Here is a 23,989-nt window from a genome sequence, read left to right as displayed (position 1 = left end):
TCGCAGCTGTGCTCAGGCAGCAAATACACATTTTGAGGAGGATCTTGGAAGGCTTCAAGGAGTACCAACTTCCCTTGACAGTCACTTTTGTGGACTTCAAAAAAGCCTTCGACTCCATCAATAATAGGTCCGTCATGTTTTCAGTGCTGCGGCATTATGGAATACCAAAGGTTGTGGTCAATGTCACAGGTGCTCTTACAAGGACTCCAATAGTGCCGTTATGGTAGATGGAAGTATCTCAGAGCTTTTCCAAGTAACAACTGGAGTGCTTAATTCAGAGTGATGTGTTGGCACCATTCCTATCAAGTTCATTATTCTGGTCGACTACTTTCTGAAGAATTCAACTTCTGGAATTGACGCTGGAATTGTTACCTATACCCACGTCCATATGACGTCGGTCAAGCAGGTATCCTGCTAGGATGCTGATTGCTGAATGACCTGGATTTTGCTGATGATATTGCCCTGTTGGAATCTTCCATAGCCCGGGCACAGTCGCAGCTTACTATGACTGCAACTGCAGTATCATATCTAGGCCGTGTCACCAGCGCACTTAAGAGCTCTTAAGGCAGAATATTATGACTGCAAACTACCAGCACTTGAAGTCTATGGTAGTACCATCAACCATGTCACAGACAAGTTCAAGTATTGGGTTCCAAGATGTGCTCTAGTGCTGGAGACCTAAAAAGAAGATACGCACTAGCCTGGGCAGCTTTCTGGAAACTGGAACGTCTTTGAAGAAGCTCATCCCTGCCAATCGAAACAAAAATCAAGCTGTTTGAGACAACTTGTGTTACTGTCTTTCTCTACGGGTGCGAGCATGTTAAACACCATGATCACCAAGGACATGGAAAACAAGATCAATGCCTTTGCAACATCTTGCTACAGAGTCATGTTAAACATCAAACGTGTGGATCGGATTCCAAATGAAACCATCTATACAATCTGACCAACACCACTCCACTAGTTGCCAGAGCATCAACTCAAATTTTCTCGGCCATATACTGTGTCTTGAAGATGACGAGCCTGTGAAATGCCCTTTATATTCCACCACATGGGAAGAGGAAACCGGGACGGCCGCGCACACTGTAGGCCTACTTACAGATGTCCAGCACCTCCTGTGAGATACTGAAAGGATGCTGCAGCCAAACAAAATTGTTTCGCTTGCCCATGGTCGCAATAGTTGGAGAAAGCTTGTAGTCGCCTGCTCCGCAGCTGACTGGTACTGATGATGATGAAGCCCTATAGGCCTATTATTTTCTCAAATGAACGAGTGTGCGGCGGGTGATTAGGCATGATGGGCCCCGGCATGTGCCTACTCAATTAGCTTCAATTACGCGCAATTTAACTTTTTTCTCTTCTCTAGGCCTAGCTCCCTTCTTTCTCTTTTGGATACTAATAACAACCATCACTCAACCGCGACGGGGGCCGATACCAGTTACCCGAAGTGTTGGGGTAATGTCCAAAAGGTCATTGATCCCGAACTTGGGGTTGCCAGTCTCCTGATGAAGGAGGGGCGTAGCTAGCTGTCTTGGACGGGGTGGTGACAAAATAAACATTTTGAGAGCAAAACGAAAAGAAAAAAAATCCCGATTGTATAACTTTTTATATAAAGAGACTGTATATATGCAATGTCTTCGAGTTTCCAAAAAAGAACTTTAGGCGACAAAAAAAAAAAAAAAAAAAAAAACCCGACCGACCCAGGTTTTGAACAAATTGGGAACAAAAATTTCTGTACAAGTTTTTTTTTTGTATTTTCCCAAATTGCAAATATTTACAGATTTTGGTGATTTTTTTTTTTTTCTTTTTTTAAAAAAAAAATAATAAAAAAGCCCGACCGACCGACCCTAAGGTCCGTCCGCCCGTAGAACAGGTTTTTTTCGTCGGCTTATGGGAGAGACACAGTGGCGTAGATTTCGTTTTGACATTGGGGGATGGGGTTGGAAAAAATGTCTTGAATTATTTATAGTGAATCCAGCACCTTTTGGCGACCAAATAAGCTTACGGTACAAATGCGCGAAGCGCGCGAAAATGATGAAATATGGTGCAAAAGTGGAATCTAATCGTGCGAAGCGCGCAAAAATTGGCATTTTGGGGGCTAAAATGGCTAAATATGAGGTTAATTTAGTCAGAAACCCACATACAGGCGTCAACATTGGGGGTGGGGGTGATTGTATGGACCATCTCCCCTGGCAAAATATTGGGGAATTATCCCCGGGATCTACGCCTATGATGGAGACAATGTGCACGCGTCCCGTACAAACTTTCTATTTTACACCGTAGGCCAACAACTTCCCCGTGTAACTTCCATCCCCGGTCTCCCCTACTTGGCCCATGATCATATTGAAAATGACGTTTTTGGGACAGTATGCGAGCAGCGCGCAAAAGCTTTGTATTTTACACTATTTTTGCCCATGGTCGGGGTGAATTTTGCCGGCCTTTTCTTTTCCTTTGCTTCCAGACTATTTTCTCTTTCATTTTTTTGCAAAGATCCTAAAAATAAGGATCTTTGTTTTTTGTCAGAGAGCACTCACATTCGTTTTTCGTCTGCCCCCCCCCCCTCTGGTCTGCCCCCATCCCCGCTGGCTACGTCTTATCTTGTCAAGAGATCAAAAGTTTAAAATCCTACGTCTATAGGCCAGAGAAGATGTTATAGGCAGATGAACTTTTATGCTATATTCATAATTTGCTTAGATATAAATATTGAACAATCAGTGATATACGTAACAAGTAGGCCTATCAGGTTTTATCAAAATGATTTACATTTTAGGCTGCAGTAGGCCCCGGCAGTAGGCCTATATATAAAGTATAAAATCTGCTCATTACCCCAGGGCTCATACAAGTGTAGGCCTATCCATTTTTCAAATAGGCCTATAGGCCTAACGCCAAAAAACCAAAAAAAACCCCGAAAAGTGGAGAATAATCATAGGCATACATTGATACACTCGACCACGGCCAGAATTCCCAAATAAGGCTTAAAAGTTGACGTGCCCTTATCGACCGACCCAAAAATCTGAAAAAACACAGTCGCTTTTAAAAAAAAAATTGACTATAAAGGAAATGTCATATTTTGGTTTATAATATTAATTATATATGTTAAACTGCGGTATAAAAGTAAACGCATAAAATCGTCAATTAGGCTACAAAATTCTGACTCTATTCTGCATTTGTTTCGTTAATTTTGGCAGCGTAAACACAGTCACGCTGTTTGGATGGAAATCAGAGATGGATGGAAATTGTGTTCAGTCGTGTTTCCTGCATTGATTTGAATCACATTTCCAGTATTTTCGATAAACACACGCCTGAAGACGCGTACATTTCATTTTTTGGTCATTTTAAAGCCCATACTATCTCTATTTCTCTCAAATTCTCTATGCAAAGTATTAGGCGTCACGTCATATTTTGCAGAAATTGCAACAACAAAAAAAGAAAAAAAAGAAGGAATTTCGACCGACCCTAAAGGGCAAGTCAACTTTAATATTTTTGAAAGCCTAATACATGTATATCAGTATTTCCACCTGAGTGGCTCAATTAATACAGTGGAATGTTAAGCCTATTATCGAAATGTTGAAACTTTTGTTTGCGAATTTCAAGAGCGTTCCGCTCCTGGGGTTCCGATTTCGCACCTGTCAAAACTTTTTTGTTATTGATATGATCAGATGATCCCTGCACTAATTTTATCAATCTGGGTGGGTCGCGCACTGCATTGTGGATATCTTTATGGGCTGGCAATGTCACAAGATGGCTGCATCAGGCGCACGATCCTCCTTCCAGGATTGGCGTAAAAATGTCACTTGCAGGTATACGATTCTTGATATGATAGATTTTTTTGTAAGACAATAAGGTTTTTTATTGTGAGATGAAATGAAATTGCTAAATTTACTTGCGTTTGTGTGGAAAATTGGTTTGAACATGGCGATAAAATGACGCAAGGTCATTAAAATGCCACTTGGTAACACTACGGAATCGTCGTATGTTTTGGTCACGGAATTTTTAACTTATTTGTGCAACTTCTTGATTTTATTTACGGATTTCATAGAGTAAATTTCAAACATTTAGTCTATAAATCTGCTCTGAGTGTCGTTGTCACCAGTGTTCATCAATGCAAAATATTTTAAACAGCTGTCTGTTTTGGAATTTTAGATTTCAATTTCAATCCGCTCGCACAGCAATGCCAATGTCAGGGCTGCTGCAGGCATGACATGCATACATGCCATTTACAGGCAGGGCCGGGCAAGGTCAGTGAGGGAGAATGGGAGTGAGGTACATGCAAACAATGCTAAATGTTTTGACACATCCTTCTTACAAATTAAATGTAGAAATATTAGTATTAATCATCCATTGGCATTGCTTATTATTTAAATACAAAGTCCAATAAATGCACGTACACAAAAATGAAATTGGTGTATATTTTTGGGAAAATGTCAATCATCTTGAATTGATCTAGATTCTAGTTGTGTAAGTAGACTGCATGACTGTAGTACAACAGATAGTATACCGTACCGGTACGTACTAAGTAAGATCTAAACAACAAGATCTAAAAAAGAAAATGTGTCGCCAGACAATTTAGAGTCCCATCTTGCATTACTAGCAGCGTTCGAAATAAGTGGTTGTCTGGTTGTCCGGGACAACCACAATGAAGTTATGAACGTCGGACAACCCAAAATGCTGACGGCAGTTGTCCGAGGGACAACCATAAAAATGTGTACCAATGTTACAGAGTAAGCTTAACATAAAATGCACTGCATATATCTTGAAATGTTCAGAAGAAATCATGACAAAAAATGTTGTTTTCACATAAATTTGTAGCAAGTATTTTATAAACATCATAAACCTTGGCCTTAGCAGGTGTGCAGTATCAATCGGTGCACGGTCGCGGTACACGAGCTAGCTAGCACATCATGGTAAAACCTCATGACCTGACCAGAGTGACCTGACCTCTGACACCAGTCTCTGACATCACAGCTTTTAAGCTTCAAGACCCCCTGCAGCTATACCCTGACATGCATAGAAAATATTAGTTTCAAAATACCCATTTTGTCATCCGGGAAAAACCCAATGAGCTCATGAATAAATAATGAGATACTTTATCAATGGAGATGTTTACGTCTTTTGACTTCTTGAAAAGAATGAATTCTGATGCTTTTAAGCATAAAATCTGGCACAAATATGAATTTATTGATGATAAATAAACCTGTATTTATTTATGAATTTTCTTGGATATATTTGATATTTTATAATAGCAACAAGGTGAGTTTAGGAAAGGTGTGTGACATGTGAATACTGGCGGCAGTGTATGTTTTAAACTTGCAACTTAATTTTTTACGGCACAAAAAAGTTCATATAAATTTCGGACAACCAAAAATATTTTCGGACAACCAAACAATTTTTTGAGGTTGTCCGGTGGACAACCTCAAAAAAATTCTTAATTCGAATGCTGATTACTAGACATGTATACAGTACTTAAAAATAAGTATTTCTTGGTCAAACTGGAACATCCGTGTTGCGTCCATGTAGTGTACTAAGCGTGTACGCAGTGTAAAGGCGCATGTATACTTTCTTATCATCCCCCCCCCCTTTTTTTTCAAAAAAAGTTGAGATTTTATACCACTGGAAACCTCTGGCTATAGCCGCTATACATAATGTTGTACCAAAATTTCTTGCAGACCAATTCGTTTATTGTCAAATTCGAATTTTGTTCATTGTGTACCAGAACGAAATTACAACACTGGCCTATGCAGTACAGTGTAATACACAATTTAATCATGCATAATAACTTGCAAACGTAAAATCGGACTCAACTAGAGTCTTAGCCAGAAATCAGAAACCGCCCGTCAAAGCAGATACCAAAATTTGACCCTCAAATATAAAACAACTTGTCTATACCCATGGAAGGGGCACTGGGGTCAAATATGTCCTGATTTGGCCTTTACATGTACATGTCACTATGAATTAGTCTCAAGTTCATATAACCTTAAAATCATCTGTTTTAGACCTATCACATCTGTAAAATCCATTAAATCCACCCGTCTAAAATTAGATTAGCCCGTCTTAAAGACGGGTGGACGCATGGCTGGATATAAGACCTTGGACTCAACTGAAAGTTTGGGAATAAGCGTTTTTCATGGATAGGATATGTACTGAAAAATGTCATAAAAGAGGATGCTAGGATCACAAAATCCTCCTTTAATTTGAGGTCAAAAGCATTTGTACCAACCAGGCCTGTTCTGGAGCCAAATTAAGAACAGCGAATTAATCACATGCTATATAAATTGAATGGGAAAAGTCAGCATGTAGCCAGAATTTACTGTCAGTGAGAAGGGGTCTCCATGCACAACTAGGAATATATGATAACTTGCCAATGTTGATGTTATTGTTATTGCATTGTCATTGTATTGACCGATTATTTTCATGATTTTTGAACGCTCTATTCAGAAGATTTCTTAGGTTTTCTGTGTCTAATTGGTACCTTTTTTGTATCGACAGTGAAAAAAAAATTTATGAGCAACTCGGCAAAGAATTTAAATGATAAAAACTTCTGTGCATCGTAAAATTTGAAGGGGTCCATGAAGTTTTGATCTGACCCGTCGCCGTCGGTCAGTTTCAACTTTAAATTTAAGGGGTCCAATACAAAAAGTAAGGGGTCCAGGACACACAGACACACAAGAATCCGACCCCTGCTTCAGAATCGGAGGGATTGTAACATACATTGATGTATGTCTGCTGCACAAATAAAGAAATGCTAAGTTGCAGTGCTCATCAAAAGTAAAGTTCATCCATCTTACCTCAGAGATAATGTAGACCTTCCCTGCAATTAGTTTAGAAACATTACAAGCGCAGCTCAATGTGGTAAATTATCCAAATTTTGGCAATCAAGCAATATTGACTACATGTACATATATGTACATGTACATGTAGGTGCCTTTCCAGCACCAAGTAAATTATCCCATGAAGTTGCTGGTCAGTTTTGCTAACTCAGAACCCTCCCAAATGTTTGCATGCATCGATGACGATGAGTGCAACACACAATACAATTCACTCGCAATTGTATTTTCCCACACGAACAATAGTGAATTGTGATAAATGATACTGATATGAAGTCATTCAGGCGTGCTAAGGGAGTGTGCAATAATTATTTGTACTCCCAAGTGGGGAATTCTCAAAACAGTTTACCAAAACTTGCTTGTTCCCCACTTTCATCACACCAAAAAATCTTTGCCCTTGACTTGCCAAAACCCCCCCCCCCCCTTTCAGCGTGCCAAAAAATCTCCCCAAACTTGCATTTTTGACAACGACATATATGATATACGATATTGCGTAATTTTAATGACGCCTTATTAATTCCAGGCTCATATTTTCTGGTTTTTCATTTCTCACTGATCATATCTATCTATCAATACCCAAACTCGCCCTTTGGTGAGTTGGCCTGGAATTACACTGCTCCAAGGGTTTGCTTTAACGCACTAATCACACATATTTATGGTTTCAAACAATTTGTGGACTCCTTCAAATCCAATGTCCAACAAGTACAAAATCTTGAAAACGTTCGTGTTCAAATATTGCATGATAGAAACACCCGATATTGTGCATTATTTTCGGCTTTTGAGAAGCAGCGTAAGCTGGCAGCATTTACAATACATACATTTATTAAAGCTGACCCGAACTTTACTCTTCATTATGAAGATGATATTCGTTGAATAGCCTTTGACCTCTGCACGCTCATTTCCCAGTCCCAGTTCGGGTTAAGCATATTGGCGTCAACGTGTTGTCCGATGCACACTAAACAAATATAGAGTGTGATTTACAATATGTTCCGTCCTCTTTAGACTTCCAGTTTTATTACCGGTACTTTATTTTGTAAAAAAGATGTCTTCTGTAATATCCACATGTTCCAATGATTCTATTTGCCAAATGAGGCCAAGTTAGAGTTGGGCGAATGTCACTTTTTTCCTAGTTGACTAGTCGGCAGCAAATAGTCACGACTATAATAGTCGCGACTATCTGTGGTCAGAATTGGACGAAAAAATCGGGTGAAAGTTTGGTGCAAATTTACAATAACAAGTCAACAAGACCAATTTAATGATGATTTATGAACTTTTGTGATTATTTGTTTGTATAGTGTTACTATTGGTAAGACAATGACTAACGTTTTTATCACATTTTCACAGTTTATATGTAAGTATTTGGTTGGTTTTGGTGCGGATATCTGGCGCTTTTAACATGATTTTGTAACATTTAAATATAGTTGTGTTTGACGACTTTTGGTTTTCAATAGTCGTAGTCGCGACTACCAGTAATAGTCGCGACTAAAGACTATTGGCGACTTAGTCACCCAACTCTTCTAGCCCAAGTCAACCCAAAAATAACTGATTTTTAGTCAAAATTTGCTGAATTCAGCAACCTTTCACTCCAAATTTGTTCTAATATTTTGTCTAACATTTTATTCACTCTTACAGACTACCATAGTATAGATGTAGATGGAATCAGCATCATCTAAAATGCATGTGCACAAGTTTCTATGAGACATGTCAGGTGACACCCATGATGATTCAAAATATTGACAACTTGGTCAAATTTTGCAATTTTTTTAGAGAGGGAAGATAGGCCGGTTCCCTGGATACACCTTGGCCATAGTTACCTGTATAAACAACCAGTTCAGAGGGGAAGCTCAAAGGAGATAAGAGTCCAGCCCCCTGGATACACCCTGGCTATAGTCACCTGTGTAAAGGGCCAGATCAGAGGGGGAAAGCTCAAAGGAGATAAGAGTCCACCCTCCTGAATACACACTGGCCATAGTCACCTGTATAAACAACCAGTTCAGAGGGGGACAGCTCAAAGGAGATAAGAGTCCCGACTTAAGAGAGCTCAGCTCAAGTGTTCACTTTAAATTAATGACCGTTATTGGTTTTTTTGCAGGTATTATCTGTATGGACTGTGTAAATCTGGAGACAATTGTCCATATGCTCATGATAAGACCAGCACGCCACCAGTTATGTGCAAGTTCTACATGAAGGGGAAGTGCCGATACGGGGATGAATGCAGGTAAGGCCGTAAAAAAAAATTGTTTGATTGGCGTAACATAAAAAAAATTAAGAGTAGGTAGGTAGGGATTTTTTTTTTTACTTTGAAGCTGTAAATTGTATTTGTTAAAGGCCTTTGAACTTTTTTTCTTCTTTTTTTTTAAAATTTAATTTGATTATTTTTTTATTTATTTATATTTTTTTTGCAGAAAAAGTCAGGGTCAGGCCTACTTTTAGGGTCGGTCGGGTTACGCCAATCAAAGCAATTTTTTATGAGGCCCAAGTATGTTTGAAGAGTTTTGAAGAGTCCAGACTTGTCATATTTGTGTGTCATTCTTGAAGGACTAAATAGGGTACCTCTGCATTATGTCACCAATGCACCTGGCAAACTTTGACTTCTGTGTATATGCACTTTATGCTTGCTTCTCATTTGCATGTAATGTGTTCTGTCAATAAGACACGGTTAAGGGGGTACTACACCCTTCGATAAATTTGTGTCTTTTTGTTGCATTTTTCTCAAAAACTAATAACACAGTGGTAACAAAAGTTATCGGTATGTATATTATATAGGGGCAAGGAATCCAATTACTACACTGGAATTTCAGTGACCCAAGTCAAGCGGTTTGTTATTTATGATAATAAATAAGGTACCGCTAGGATGTACCTCGTTTCCTATCATATATACTGAACCGCTTGTCTTGAGTCACTGAAATTTCAGTGAATCTAAATCTAAACAAATACTCAATAAAATCGCAAAAGCGACATCTAATTGAGAAGAAAAATGGCCTACGATGAAAACACAAATACTTTTACGAGAATACAGATTAAATATTAAGTTACATTACATTATTACATAGTGCAGTTTTGAAGTATTGAATACTACAAGACTCTAGAGCAGATGATGGGAGGTTATTCCATTCTGATATGGTATTTGGAAAAAAAACTGTATTTGTACACATTTGATGATACTCTCATGGACCGGAACTTCAGAGGATGATATTGTCTGGTGCTTGTGACGGTTTGCCTGTGAATATAATCAGGAATTGGAATTGCTATATCTTCTGATTGAATTTTATACATAGTTGCAAGACGGATATTTTTTCGGCGTTCTTGTAGTGTGGGCCAATGTAACTCATTTAGAATGCTAGTTACGGTACCTTCGGTTCTTTTATAGTTACTAACCACAAACCTAGCTGCTCTGCGCTGCACCATTTCTATTTTTTGGATATCAGATGTTGTATATGGATCCCATACAGCGCAGGCAAATTCTAAATGAGGACGAACAAGAGCCATGTACATTTGTTGTTTGATGGACTTGGGACAACGGTGTAAATTTCTACGTATAAACCATAGGGCTCTGTTCGCCTTGGCGACAATATTGTTGATATGCAGCGACCATTTTAAATTATGAGATATTTCGACGCCTAAGTATGCATGATGCGTCACACCTTCAAGAATTTCATTTCCCATACTATAAGTACACACAATTGGATGACGCTTTGTGGTGACTCTAAGTGTTTTACATTTGGAAATATTGAAACTCATTTGCCATTTGTTAATGAAGTAATTGGATTCCTTGCCCCAATAATATACATAACTTTTGTTACCAGTGTGTTATTATTTTTTGAGAAAAATGCAAAATAGTCACAAATTTACCACAGGGTGTAGTACCCCTTAAGTGCTAAATGTTCTTGAAAGCTTAAGGTGGTACTACACCCCCTGATAAAATTTGCATTTTTCTCAAAAAATAATTACACACTGGTAACAAAGAATATGTATATATAGAAACAAGGAATCAATTACTTCACTGAAATTTAAGTGATTCATCAAGACAAGTGGTTAGAAATGAGGTACATTCTAGCGGTACCTCTTTTCTTATCATAAATAATGTACCGCTTGTCTTGAGTCACTGAAATTCCAGTGTAGTAACTGGATTCATTGCCCTATAATATACATGTACATAACTTTTGTTACCAGTGTGATATTATTTTTTTAGAAAAATGCAAAAATAGTCACAAATTTATCAAGGGGTGTACAAATGTAGTACCACCTTAAAGAAGTTTGTATTTTTCAATTTCTTGAAGTGAAGTAGATAGGGCTTTGTTGATCTTATGGTTTTTGTCCCTGAAAGAACATGACTCCATACTACCATATGTTTTCTAGATAATAGTAACCTTCAGTTGTGCTTGCTCTGTCAAGGATCAAGGAAAGCTGTGTATTACTTTTGCCTTGATGATTCATGACCGAGTCATGTGACCTCAATCATCATGATCATAGTCATGTGACCTGAGTCACTACTTAGACTGAACAGTTTTAATACAATGTACATCTCATGTAAACAATATACAGCTTTCATGTACAGCTTAAATGGGATCTAATTACATTAAAAAAATGTATAAAAAAATGTGCCCAGTCACTGCTCTGTTTCTGAACTCGAATTAGGCCTATACTTAGAGAATAAAGGTATTGTTTTTAGCCGCTGGAGTGTATCTATCATCTCATATAACACAGGCGACAATATTATTTTAAGTAAAACAACGAAGCAAAGCCGAGTTGTTTTACGCCAAAAATAATGATGTCGCGTGTTATATGAGACGATAGATACACGACAGTGGCTAAAAACAATACCTTTATTCTCATTCTTAAACACTTCAATTGAAATAAGTATACATAAGTATTTATAATTTTAATCCAATTAAATCCTACAATTTTACAAGGAATCACCTAAAGCTTACAATCGATCAGTCCTGTTGTTGCTATGCACCTCTGATTGGTTCAAATAGCGCGTACACGTTTCTTACAAACAATACAGTACCAGATGATAATTGAATAATTCTTTTTTATAAACCTTCCAAACATGTGTTTAAGATAGTTGCACCTTTTACTACATTGCATTGTCTCAAACATGGCATTTTTCTATTTTTTCTTGCATTCCCTGTTGACAGATTTGACCACAAGAGACCTGATCCAGTGTCCATGCCTCCAATGTCTCCGCAGCCACAGAATCAGCAGCCCCAAATCATCCAGATAGTCCCTGCACCACAACTCATCAGTGCAGCACAACACAGACCCATCAGTCAGCCATTGCCGCCACCTCCAGGGGCTATGCCGGGGAGAATGGTTCCTCTACAGAAAGCAATGATGGGAGGACCAATCATGGGTGGCCCGGTGGTCAGTATGCCGATGTCGATGCCGATGCCAATGGGTGGTCCGTTTACGGTGGCGCCACACATGATGGCAGCGGTTACCAGTCAGATGAATCAGATACACATGCAGGATTATGTTAATGCAGCAGCATTTGTGCCAGGTCAACCGTATCAAAATCCAGGTCAACCATTTCAAAATCCAGGTAAGAGAATGAGTGACAATGATTAAGAAAAATGATACAAAATGAGTACGGTACTTTTATTATCCACACAATGAGTAACCCCAAGGCTAATGTTAATTTCTCAGGAAGATAAGCAAGTTCAGCAAACTTTTCCATAATTCAAATGTATTTCTAACATGAAGCAATATTTCCCTCCAAATTCCAAAATTTCCCTCCAAATTCCAAAATTTCCCTGGAATAAGCTTCCTGGATTCCGAATTATTTCCAGGCCTGACTGAGTAACACATAACGTTTCAGAGTCTTAACCTGTGGTAGTCTTCTTCACAACCACTTTCTGTAATTCCTAAAAAATGCCTGCAATTTAGCAGTAAACAACATTTCCAGCTTTTCGGCTGAAAACCTATATATGTTTGTTACGCATGCAATTTGGTGCCAAACGGTCTGGTCATTGCACATCTGATCTCGTCATTACACATCTGATCACCTCACCACAATGTTATTGACCAGTTGTGAACGACTGATTACCACACCTCCATGTTTTGATCAATTTTGAATAATATTAACATAGCCAACCACAAAGCAACTAGATCCTTCAAGGGTCTACTCTAGACTGAATGTTCGCAATGAGCCACATGCAGCCCTCGAATTAAGGATCTTAAGGGGCACGGCAACTTTTTTAGGGCAAGTTGATAATTGCCTTGGATTTTCACTGAAAAGGCAAGGCAGCACAGCAGTTTGTAATATTTCAAGAGGGCATCATGGCAACTGTTGAAAATTTGAGACGGGCACCAAGGCAATTTCTCCAAAGTGAAAAAAACACACACAAACATAGATAGATGGTTTTATAATGAAGGGGCAGGGCTGGGGCACCGACGGCAACTTCATTAGAGGGCACAGCAAGTGACTGCCTTGGGTAAAGGACATATTTTTAGGGCATTACGGCAGTGGGGTTGGGCACCCACGGCAAATTGCCATGGGTGCCGTGGGTTAATTCGAGGGCTGGCCACATGCAGTCTGTGCCCGAGACTAAACCTGTGGGTTCTCATTCTAGGCGTGTTTGAGATGTAGTCTAATTTCTGCATGTATGCAATTAAACGACTTCAATGTCAATTTGATTGATTATGAAAACTTAAAACAAGTACGTGTCCTGGTTTACGGTGCATCTAGTAATTACCCATTCAACTGGAGTCTCATGTCAGTTTACATAGCAGGCTTAGATTAGAAGTTTGCTGCAAATTATAAGAATCAAGTGCGATTCTTTACAGAGAAGCTTTGCTGGGATCGTTTGATTCTTACAAAATAACAGTTGAGTAGACTTGACAATTGATCTAAGTCAGCTTGAAGTCAAGTATAGCAAGGGCTATAAGAGTCAGAAATATATCCCAGCATGGACATAGCAAATAGTATGTCCAGCTTATACATGCCAAAATAATGTTTAGGTACAAAGTTTCTCTTGTTTTTATTTTGCTGCAGTTCCACCATCATCATATTTATCTGTTGCTCAAATGGGAGGAGTTGAACCGCCACCTGTGAGTACAGCACCCTCGATTCCCCCTCCACCAATAGTACACAAGCCCCCACCCCCTGAGCAACAAGTACAACAGAACCCTGTCCCAGAGGCAAAGAAACAGAATAGTTTGTGTCCATTCAATGTCCAAGGTAAATGCAGATATGGTGCCAACTGTATGTATCTCCATGGCAACGCGTGTGATCTATGTGGGGAGTACTGTCTGCATCCAACGGACAAGAAACAGAACAAGGAACACAGAGCAGTAAGTACATGTACGATACGTATGTGTGATATCGCGATTGATGATGATATCAAAATGTAATTTTCAGTATCACAATGCAATTTTTTTAACGCTTCCAACGATGTGCCTGTGATAGAGCAAAATCTCCTATAATGAAAGACAGAGATAAAAAGACTAGTTCGCGTCTGAAATTCTGACAACTAGACAGATAATGCTTTACTGTGCAGGTTGGCTCTGTCTTTCATTATAGTACCGCGCAATGCATTACTGGGAGATTTCCCACATTGCATTGTGACCCTGGAAGTAGTGAATTAAAGATGGCGGCTTCTGTACTTTAGCAAACTTTGAAGCAAAATTTTAACTTATTTACTGTATATCCAAGTAAGTTTGTTAAAAGCTGAGATAATATTTTTGTAAAACATACTTTCATGTACTACTGGATCATAAATAATTTTGTTGCGATAGTCTCAAAATTGAGTGACAGCGATCATGTACGTGGGATTTATGTACATCTATTTAGAGTGTTGGAAATTGTCAATCTTTAAATAAATTTTACGATAGGTTCTAGTTATAAATCCCATTTACGATGTATATCAATACCATTAGATACATGCAGTAAAGTCTGTAAAACTCCATGAATGGCATGCTCTTTATGACAAGGATATTATAATGTGTCGTAACTTACAATGCATCATAACCAGTGTACCAATTGCCTCTCGTCTGTCCACAGCAATGCATGGCCGAACACGAGAAGAATATGCAAGTGGCCTTTGCCTTCCAACGCAGTAAGGACGTAGCATGTGGCATCTGTATGGAGGTCATCCTTGAGAAGTCGTCTCCAAAAGACCGCAAATTTGGCCTATTGTCCAATTGTAACCATCCTTACTGCCTGGCGTGTATACGTAAATGGCGCAGTGCTAAGCAATATGAGAAGAAAGTTGTCAGGTAGGAAATCGACCGTAATATGGTAATAGATAGATGTCGGAACCAGAGGAAAATGTGATCGCAGTATTCACGGCTGCAATTGAGAATTTTGGGTGCAATTGCATTTTTTCTAACAAAAATTCAAGGAACTGGAACTGGAGAAACACTGCTCCTAAATTATTATTTTTTCAAAGCTGGATAAAGTTGTCTGTTTTAATTACTTTTGCTTCTATTGAACAGCCAGGGACCATTGAATTAGCATGCATTGCTAGCTGATCAATAGAAGCAAAGGTAAATAAGATTTACAACTTTATCCAGCTTTGAAAAGAAAAACCTTAAAGAACGTTGAACTTTTTTTAGGAGCAGTATTACTCAACCAGTTCCAACATTGAATAACAAGTAAATATAGGGTCTATAAATTCTTACTCTTTTTTTTCAGGAAATTGTGTTTCTTTGCGGTTTTTGGAAAATGGAAGTGTGGTTTTTGGCTTCCAAAATTATGTTTTCCTCCAGTGCCTAGATAGATGTATAGTCTACTTACAACACATAGTGCTTCTTGCCATGGTTGAGGTTAACTTTTTTCAATGACCCTTACATGGTAAAAGAATGTAAACTGTGATGGCAATAAGAGGAAAGTACATTCATTTGCCAAAGTATGTATCATACAGTTAACCTACCTATGATAAAAGACAGTACCATTGTTTCATTCTCTGTGTATTCAAATGTTTCACTTAAGGGGGTACTACACCCCTGTCCAATTCTGTGCCTATTTTTGCATTTTTCTCAAAAATTATAGCGCATTGGTGACAAGTAAGATATGTATACCGTGTGCAATAAGTTCGTTCCGCCCCCACCCCAAAGCATCTTTAATGTATTTAAAATCAAACTCAAACAATAAAGTGTAGGCTATATTTTGTTATTTGTTATTTTGTTACATTAATATAGATGTTAAACCAATTTATTTGAAGTCATAGTATCCTTGGTGGTCAATCACCATGATCACCTTCAAAACCTTCATGGCCCACTAATGGCACAAAAAGTTCCTTATTCTTGTCTAGGCTTGGCCATACATTCTGGACTCGAGATCTGTAAATTGTGTTATGATTTTACAATAAGGAGTTTCACAAAAACCTTTCTTTTAGAATAGACCACAATATCTCTATTGGGTTAAGACTTTTCTTCATCCATTCTCTAGCACATTTCACTCTTCTTGAACAAGCCACTCTCGGATTTTTTGGGACGCCATCTTTAAATTCTCTGAGGTTTGTGGTTATCTAAATTCCTCAAAACACACGTCTGCCCACACTATAAGAAATGCAAAATGCCTGGAGAATTTTTACACCATGCATGCCTTAAGAACATTCATAGCAAGTAATCCTGAGGGCAAAAGCTGATGGGGCTCTAACTATAGTGATGATATGCTTGGAGCAAACCGGACATTAGGGCGGAACGAACTTTTGCACACATATATATTATAGGGCAAGGACTACAACTACTGCACTGGAAATTTTATTTCAACACAGACAACAGTTGTGGAGTTACAGTCAAAAATGAGGGAAAAAGCAATTTTTGATTAATAAATCAATAACTACTTGCCTTGAGTTGCTGAATTTTCAGTGCGGTAGTTGTAGTTCTTGCCCCTATAATATACATATCTTACTTGTCACCAATGCATTATAATTTTTGAGAAAAATGCAAAAATAGGCACAAAATTGGCCAGGGGTGTAGCACCCCCTTAATCCCATATGAAGAATTATTCAGCATTGTAAGCTCTGCATCTGTGCCAAATTTGATGTATTTCCTACAAAAGAATGTATAATTTCTCCAATATATTGCACAGTACAGTTGGACGATGGTGATAAAGCAACCATGTGTAATATGAGATCTTTGTGCTGTAAACTACACACATCCAGTTTTCGTCCATTTTCAATAATATCAATGTCACACCAAAACCAATAAACTTTTTTGAATGAAACTTGAAAGTCACAAAATTAGAAGGTGACATGTGTGTCATTGTATTGCACATATTAAAATTAGATACACTGTTGATTGTATATTTTTAATATTTTTTTCAAAATGGTATAGATCCTTCTGGGACACCCTGTAGATGGCATGATTGAGCAAAAAAGAACAGTGGGTCTATCTTAATTAACTGCAACAATCTAATAATATCCAAAGGATTAACATCTAGGGGAAAGTGTATTGTTTCAGGCATTATTACGTAACCATGCAATTGTGTCTTTCTACTCCATAGAGGATGTCCAACTTGCCGTGTAGCGTCCCATTTTGTCACACCCAGTGATTTCTGGGTAGAAGATTCAGATGAAAAGACCAAGATTGTGGAAAAATATAAACAAGCCCTAAGGTAATGTTGAGTACTCTTCTCTGTCTCTGTCTGTCTGGGTGTCTTGTCTGTCTGTCTCTCTTATCAGTGCATTGCAGACATGTTTAAAGCGGATTTTGTTCATTTTGAACAATTCCTGTGAAAAATGATGATTTTTTTTACTCACATTTTAGTTACACTAGTGGTTTCATCAGACTGGCAACTCATCACATCTGACTGTTTCGTTTTATGGGCAACAGGAACTGTCATTGGGGGCGTGATGAGTTGGTCAAAGATGTTGTTGAGTTTGTAGGCCCTTCGTTCTTGTTTAGAGTGTCATGTCCTTTTCTGCGGATCCAAATGGCTTCTTTGAGCCACCTTGGGCCCGTTTCACAAAGAATTACGATCAATCTTGTAATTGAACTAATATGGGACTATGTGTGGTAAATCAATTGTAAGATCAATCGTAAGGCTTTGTGAATCCTGGCAGTCTTATCAGCTTCACAATCAATAACTAAAAGTCCTCCCAATTGAAAAAGTCCTCCCAATTTAAAAAATCATTGATCTTGAAGCTGATAAGACTAGGGGTCCTACACACTCAACATGGAGGTCGAACATTTTTTATGACCTTCATATTTTGACTTATATTATAAATGTCTTAATTTGGTATTTTACCAGTATCAGTTATATTCACTTTGAATTTCACTTGATAACTTTTGCTTACAATTATTGACAGAAATACAAATTTCTGAAAAGGAAAACTATTCAGTATTTAATGTCTGTTTTCAATGACTGTTTTTTTTAATTTTTAGTATCAAACCATGCAAGTATTTTGATCAAGGGCGCGGCAACTGTCCATTTGGAGCAGAATGCTTTTATCTCCATGCCTATCAAGATGGCTCAAAGGAGGACCGTTCTAAAGTACGCAAATACAACAACGCCGATGGCAAATTACGCACTTTCCGTGCGTTACAGCTCTGGGATTTCTTTGAGGAACGTGACAATAGACTACTCGATTGGAGTAGCGACGACGAAGACGATTGGTTCTTATACTACGACTGGTCTGATGAATTTGACTATTATAGCGATTTTGAAGACGACCTATGGAGCGATTATTTCGACTTCTATGGTAACCGGTCGGAGGATAGCGATAACGCCAGCGGAGAGCCTGCGTCTAATTGGGTAGCACCTAGCGGTCAAGCTAACAGTGGTCAAGAAAAAACGAACGATACAACTCAACGACAGGAAGAAGGAGATGAGAATGATGGCGATGATGAGAGCGAAGGAGAAGGTCAAGCTGCGGCGCAAGCAGAAGCAAGAGAAGTCACTACAGGTGCAGGAGAAAGAGAGAAAGAAGATGCCGCCATAGGCAACGAGAAGAGCAACAGTAAAGAAGCGCCACCAGAGGTGAAAGGCGAGACAAATGAGGCCGAAGAGGACGAATTTGAAGATTGCTTGTCGGACGAATTTTGCTGAAAACTTGGTGGATCATCCAGGTAAATAAATTCAAAGTAGGTGTGTAGTTCGATGCTTATATTTGCAAATGTTCTATGATGAGGTTTGTACTTAAGACCTGCTTTATATGTATTACATTGGCAGGTTGCCCGCAGTTTGTGCTGTATGAAGCATTATTACCACTTGATCAAGAGAATTAGTGCCTAGTATATTGTCATGGTGTATAATTGGTTTGAACTCCCTCTTTTATGCATGACTTGTACTGTTTATTTTGTCTTTTGAGAACTGGTGGATGGTGTGCTTCAAAAATGGTGTTTAAGTCCAATTTTATGAATTGATATTGTACTTTTGATCCTATTTAGCACATCAAAGTAGACGAATGTTACAAGTAATAGATGTACTGTAAGAAATCGTTATTGTAACATAGAAAAGGTTATCTCCCACCTTTGGGGAGCAAATTTAAGTGTTTGTTGAAGTGGCAATTGTGTAGATATGGTGAAATGCTGAATGGTGCACATCAAAAAATATATCTCTGAATAAAGTTCAACTCTGTTCAGATGTTATTAAATCTACTAAGCTGTGGATGTATGTTAAGGGAAGAATGTTCTTGTATGTAACTAAAGGGAATGAGTTTAAAGGTAAGCAAGCCAGATTCAGCAGGGAAAATATTTGCAAAAATTCCTGAGTAATATGGAACAAATTATACACCGGTGGAGGTAAAGTCCTGTTGAAAATGCATGAAAAGAAGAACTATTACCGTATGGTATTTGTGTCCAACAGGATTTTGAAGGAGAGGACAACTTGAAGCAGAAACTGGTTTTATCAGATATACATTGTTCTCTTTCAAGTTGCAAGGAGAAACTGACATGGGTTTGTTGACCCATTCTGTCTGTTTGGCTCCATTCTGTTTGAAGTCGCATCTATGTATAGCGCAACGAGAAACTGGTGTTGGATTGATGACCCATTTTGTTTCATTTGCTCCATTCTTTTACAAGCCACATCTATGTACAGGCTCACATAAACAAATGTGTTATGCGCAACAGGATGGCTTGGTAAATTAGGACGGGGTGGGTGAACCATTATCGGTAAGCAAAAGACAGAATGGGTCAACCATCATGCAATTAACATATACCAAAGGAAAGAAGCAGCAAGCCGAGGTGTGAAGGTGATGACGTATACGCAGCATTAGTTTGTTGTGGTTGGGATCTCCATTGAGGGGGAGTATCATATCATGCAGACTTGGTTTAGCAGTTAGCACCAAGTTAGATGTAACGATCATGGATTGTCACTGAATCACAATCTATTTGGCATTATTGTAAAGATGCAAACAGGTGTTTTGCATCATCGGTATAGACCACTTGACATCATTGTTTATCAACAAAGGGGAGGGACTGGTCTATCGATATGCTTGAACGAATCGTTACACTGTTCAATGGCTTTCTTGTACTATGAAATGTGGTGGGCGATTTAAAATGCACTTGCCCTAAGCAAGCTACGATGCGTACGTACACTGCAGGGCAAAGAACGATGGAAATTGCCATAATTTGTGTGCATACTCCCGGGTAATGACGTCACATGTCAAGTGGTCTATACGATGATGCAATATCTAATGTCAGATTGATAGTGTCTATTCCCAAAGTTGCAATCAAAGATCTCGATTCTGGTGCACATATTACTCATTATCATGCACATGTATGTGATTGGGGATTATGAGTTCTAGCTGTTCCCCGTCTTATTATGGGCAGCAATCCTTCCACCCATATCGATAAGTGCTCATGAAACCCTGACACAGATGACAAAGAAAGGTCATTGTGAATACATTGTATCACTTCCGTACTTTTGTGGACGGAGAATGAACACACATGCTACGCACATGTAAACACTGATGCACATATTTGTGTTCACCAAATACAGCAGTAAACAAAGTGCAATTCCCTTCCAATGGAGATCTTATAATACAAACAAATCAATGGTGTAACCAAAAAGCAAGTAGCCAATAATGGCTGCCTTGTGTAAAAGAAAAAGCCAGTTATAGAAATTCTAAAAATGGACAACTATTAATAGCTATAATAATAATATATATGTTTGACAAATTTAAGCCCAGTGGCTAAATGTTTTCTACAGAATTGCTGCCATATGCCTTTCTCTTTGTCATTTATGTGACATTTCAATAGTACCTTAGTGAATCTTCTACATTGTGCTGTGTATGTACTTGCATATGGCAGCTTTTAATTTATTTTCTTCTCTGGGCTGTTGATTTAATTTTGTGCCTTCACCTGCTAATACAGTTTCCCTGCCATAGTAGAATGTATGTCATAAATGTTGCTGTCATCAAAAAAAAAAATTCAAAAAATCAAGTGGCGCAAGATTGAAATATAAAACAGTGTTGGAACTTGTGTGTAGACGGGAAAAACAGATTTGATACTTATCTTCAGTCGTGTGACATCCATAGAGCACTGTCTGCCGTCTTATATAACAATGCAGCATTTGCTTTGCTAATAGTTGGCAGATAGAGCATTTTATGTCGGAGTAATATCTACATTTATTTATTTTTTTTGTGTCACTTTTACGTAGCTAAATAGGCACTGTATTTTTACTCTGGATTACACTGGTTCCAAACACTTTCTTCCCAAGTCAAACAGCATCTATCTGCTGTGTTACTTACGTACAGATAATTTATTTGTACTTGAGAGAGGAGAGTTGTACCATATACAAGATTGATAGATGCAGCGCTACACGGTGCATGTATCATGTTCACAACTTTTGAGCCACTCGGAGGGTCACAGTTACCAAGAAAGCAATTCTCAGAGTATGATTCCAACTGCATACATAGTAAGTCAGTGGTTTCTTGCAAAGAGTATTTTGTAGTAGAACTTGTATTTGTAAATAAAATGTTGGGCAAGTTTTGGCAGCCCATTTTGCCAAAGGGTGGGTGTAGTTTTGGACTTGGCGACCCATCTGCCAAAGGGTGGTGCTAGTTTTGGACTTGGTGGCCCATTCTGCCAAAGGGTGGGTCAAGTTTTGGACTTGGCGACCCATTTTGCCAAAGGGTAGGTCTAGTTTTGGACTTGGCGACCCATTTTGCCAAAGGGTGGGTCTAGAGGACTTGGCGATTCATCTGCCAAAGGGTGGTTCTCTATGTTCTACGTTATGAACGTCTCATTCGAAGGTCACATTTCTGTTTTTTCATTACTAATAAATTAACCCCATGCTGCATTTTATATAGTCTTGTATTTTTGTATGATAATTTCTTCAGTAGGTATCTACTAAAAGTAGGCACTGTTGAAAGCAGAAGCAGCATTACTCAACTTAACCCCATGAGAACTACCTGCTGATTGGCCAAAAAGAAGTTTTCATTATCAATTGGCCCAATCAGCAACGTTGTTAGAATAATTTCACCACACAAAAAAATTGAGGTGAATTATTTGCAAAGCTCCATTCTGATTGGTGATTAAAGTGAAGATATCATGTAATTGACCAATCAGAGGCAATGTTAGATCGGCAGGTAGTGCTCAGGGGGTTAAAGAATTCATTATTTTGAGTGCATAAATGAATATCTTATGTGCAAAGACCAGCAATAAGGTATCGCTGCACTCAACATGGAGAATTCGTCTGCTATCAGAAGCGTTTCTTTAATTAATACACCTAGATGATAGCAATTACTTGAATTATCATTGTTTTCTATGCTTGGTCAGTTTAGAATAATTTCTTATGGTCTATGTACCTAGATAAGAAGTGGGATACAGTTTGGAACTCTGTTGTCATGAAAAAGTTTAATTTATTCATATTATTTGACAATACCATATGACCATACCTGTGCACAGGCGATGGCATATATCACAACAGTATTACTTGAGGATGAGCAGAGTTCTACATTGTATCGTGTTTATTTCAATTCAGTCTATGCTAAGGAACTTAGATGGTGGAAAGTATAGACCACTTGACATCATCGTTTATCAATAAAGGCGAGGGACTGGTCTATCGATATGCTTGAATGAACCGCTACACTGTTCAATGGCATTTCTTGTACTATATGAAATGTGGTGGGCGATTTAAAATGCACATGCCCTGAGCAAACTACAATGGGTACGCACACCTGCAGGGCAAAGAACAATGGAAATTGCCATAATTCGCGCGCATACTGCTGGGCAATGACGTCACATGTCAAGTGGTCTATACCTAGTTTATAAGTGCATTTGAGGAGAATGCAAGTGCAAATGAAAAACAAGACATGTACGACATTCTAAAAATGTTATAGCACTTGCGTAACTGCCATGTTGGAAAAGAGACTAGAGTAATGTAGCATGTATATTGGGCTATCCCGATATAAATCCATACATCCCCTATTGAAGACATGACCTTAATTTCCTATGCTGGGGCTGTAGATTTCAAACAGAGTCGCCCATTCAGGTAACCCATTTGAAATTCACACTGACTGTGTGGAAGGTCAAGGAAATGTCTTCCAAAGGGGGTGAATGATTTCATCTGGAATAGCGCATTGACACTGCTGCCATTTTAACCGAACAACAAAGGCACCCTGAATGAGAAGGGACAGTACATAACATATTAAAGTTTACACCCTTCAACATTCATTTGCATTGTGTAGTCGATTTAGCGCTTGTACTGTGTAGACGTAGCAGAGATGACAGTTTCCCAAATTTTTTATTGAAAAAAAAAAAAAAATTTGGGGGGTTGGATTTGGAGTATCCCTGGACCTAGAGAAACGTGCTACAATCATTTGTGTTTGATTTTAAAACAATTTTGGGGAAATTTACAATTTTGTATCTAAAAGGGACCCCCGGCCGTGAGGCGCTGCCGCTCCGGTCACTACGCCCCCTATGGCTCGCAATTGTCTGTACTGTATTATTTCCAGAATTTTTTTGGGCAAGTCGCTGGCATCTCTGACATGGGATTGTGATTGGGTATTACACATATTCGCAGACCAACCAAGCCAGCCATATCGCATCACGTTGCATCATGTATCATCTTTTCCAAGAACTAAAGCGGGTGGTACTACATATATCTTGCCACTCTGTGCAACAAATAAACAGAAATTTAAGTTCCTTAGTATAAACAATATGATATTTTGTCTTCCCTACACTACTACTGATAGATTGCAAGCAGTTTTCTTGTTTGTTCTATATATTGATGTCATTTTGTTATATCTTTATACAAAAAGAGTGCATGTCCT

General features: G+C 38.5%; 1 protein-coding gene across 1 annotated transcript; it reads left to right on the top strand.

Moving 5' to 3' along the window:
• Positions 1–3,728: 3,728 nt before the first annotated feature.
• On the top strand, positions 3,729–23,425 carry LOC140158398 (probable E3 ubiquitin-protein ligase makorin-1). The gene is made up of 7 exons (XM_072181491.1): positions 3,729–3,797; positions 8,914–9,039; positions 11,963–12,366; positions 13,819–14,117; positions 14,827–15,041; positions 17,275–17,385; positions 18,156–23,425. The coding sequence occupies exons 1-7, from the start codon at positions 3,739–3,741 to the stop codon at positions 18,817–18,819; spliced, it is 1,878 nt and encodes a 625-aa protein (XP_072037592.1). The 5' UTR covers positions 3,729–3,738; the 3' UTR covers positions 18,820–23,425.
• The last annotated feature ends 564 nt before the right edge of the window (positions 23,426–23,989 follow it).

The sequence above is a fragment of the Amphiura filiformis genome, chromosome 8, assembly GCF_039555335.1.
Source record: "Amphiura filiformis chromosome 8, Afil_fr2py, whole genome shotgun sequence".
NCBI classification, from domain to species: domain Eukaryota; kingdom Metazoa; phylum Echinodermata; class Ophiuroidea; order Amphilepidida; family Amphiuridae; genus Amphiura; species Amphiura filiformis.
The sequence above is the reverse complement of the archived record's forward strand: the minus strand, read 5'-3'. Positions and strand labels throughout refer to the sequence as shown.

Coding starts and splice junctions, on each gene's coding strand:
- LOC140158398 (XM_072181491.1), top strand. CDS start 3,739: ATGGCTGCATCAGGCGCACGATCCTCCTTCCAGGATTGGCGTAAAAAT. Junction 9,040..11,962: donor CGATACGGGGATGAATGCAG/GTAAGGCCGTAA, acceptor CCCTGTTGACAG/ATTTGACCACAAGAGACCTG. Junction 12,367..13,818: donor TCAACCATTTCAAAATCCAG/GTAAGAGAATGA, acceptor ATTTTGCTGCAG/TTCCACCATCATCATATTTA.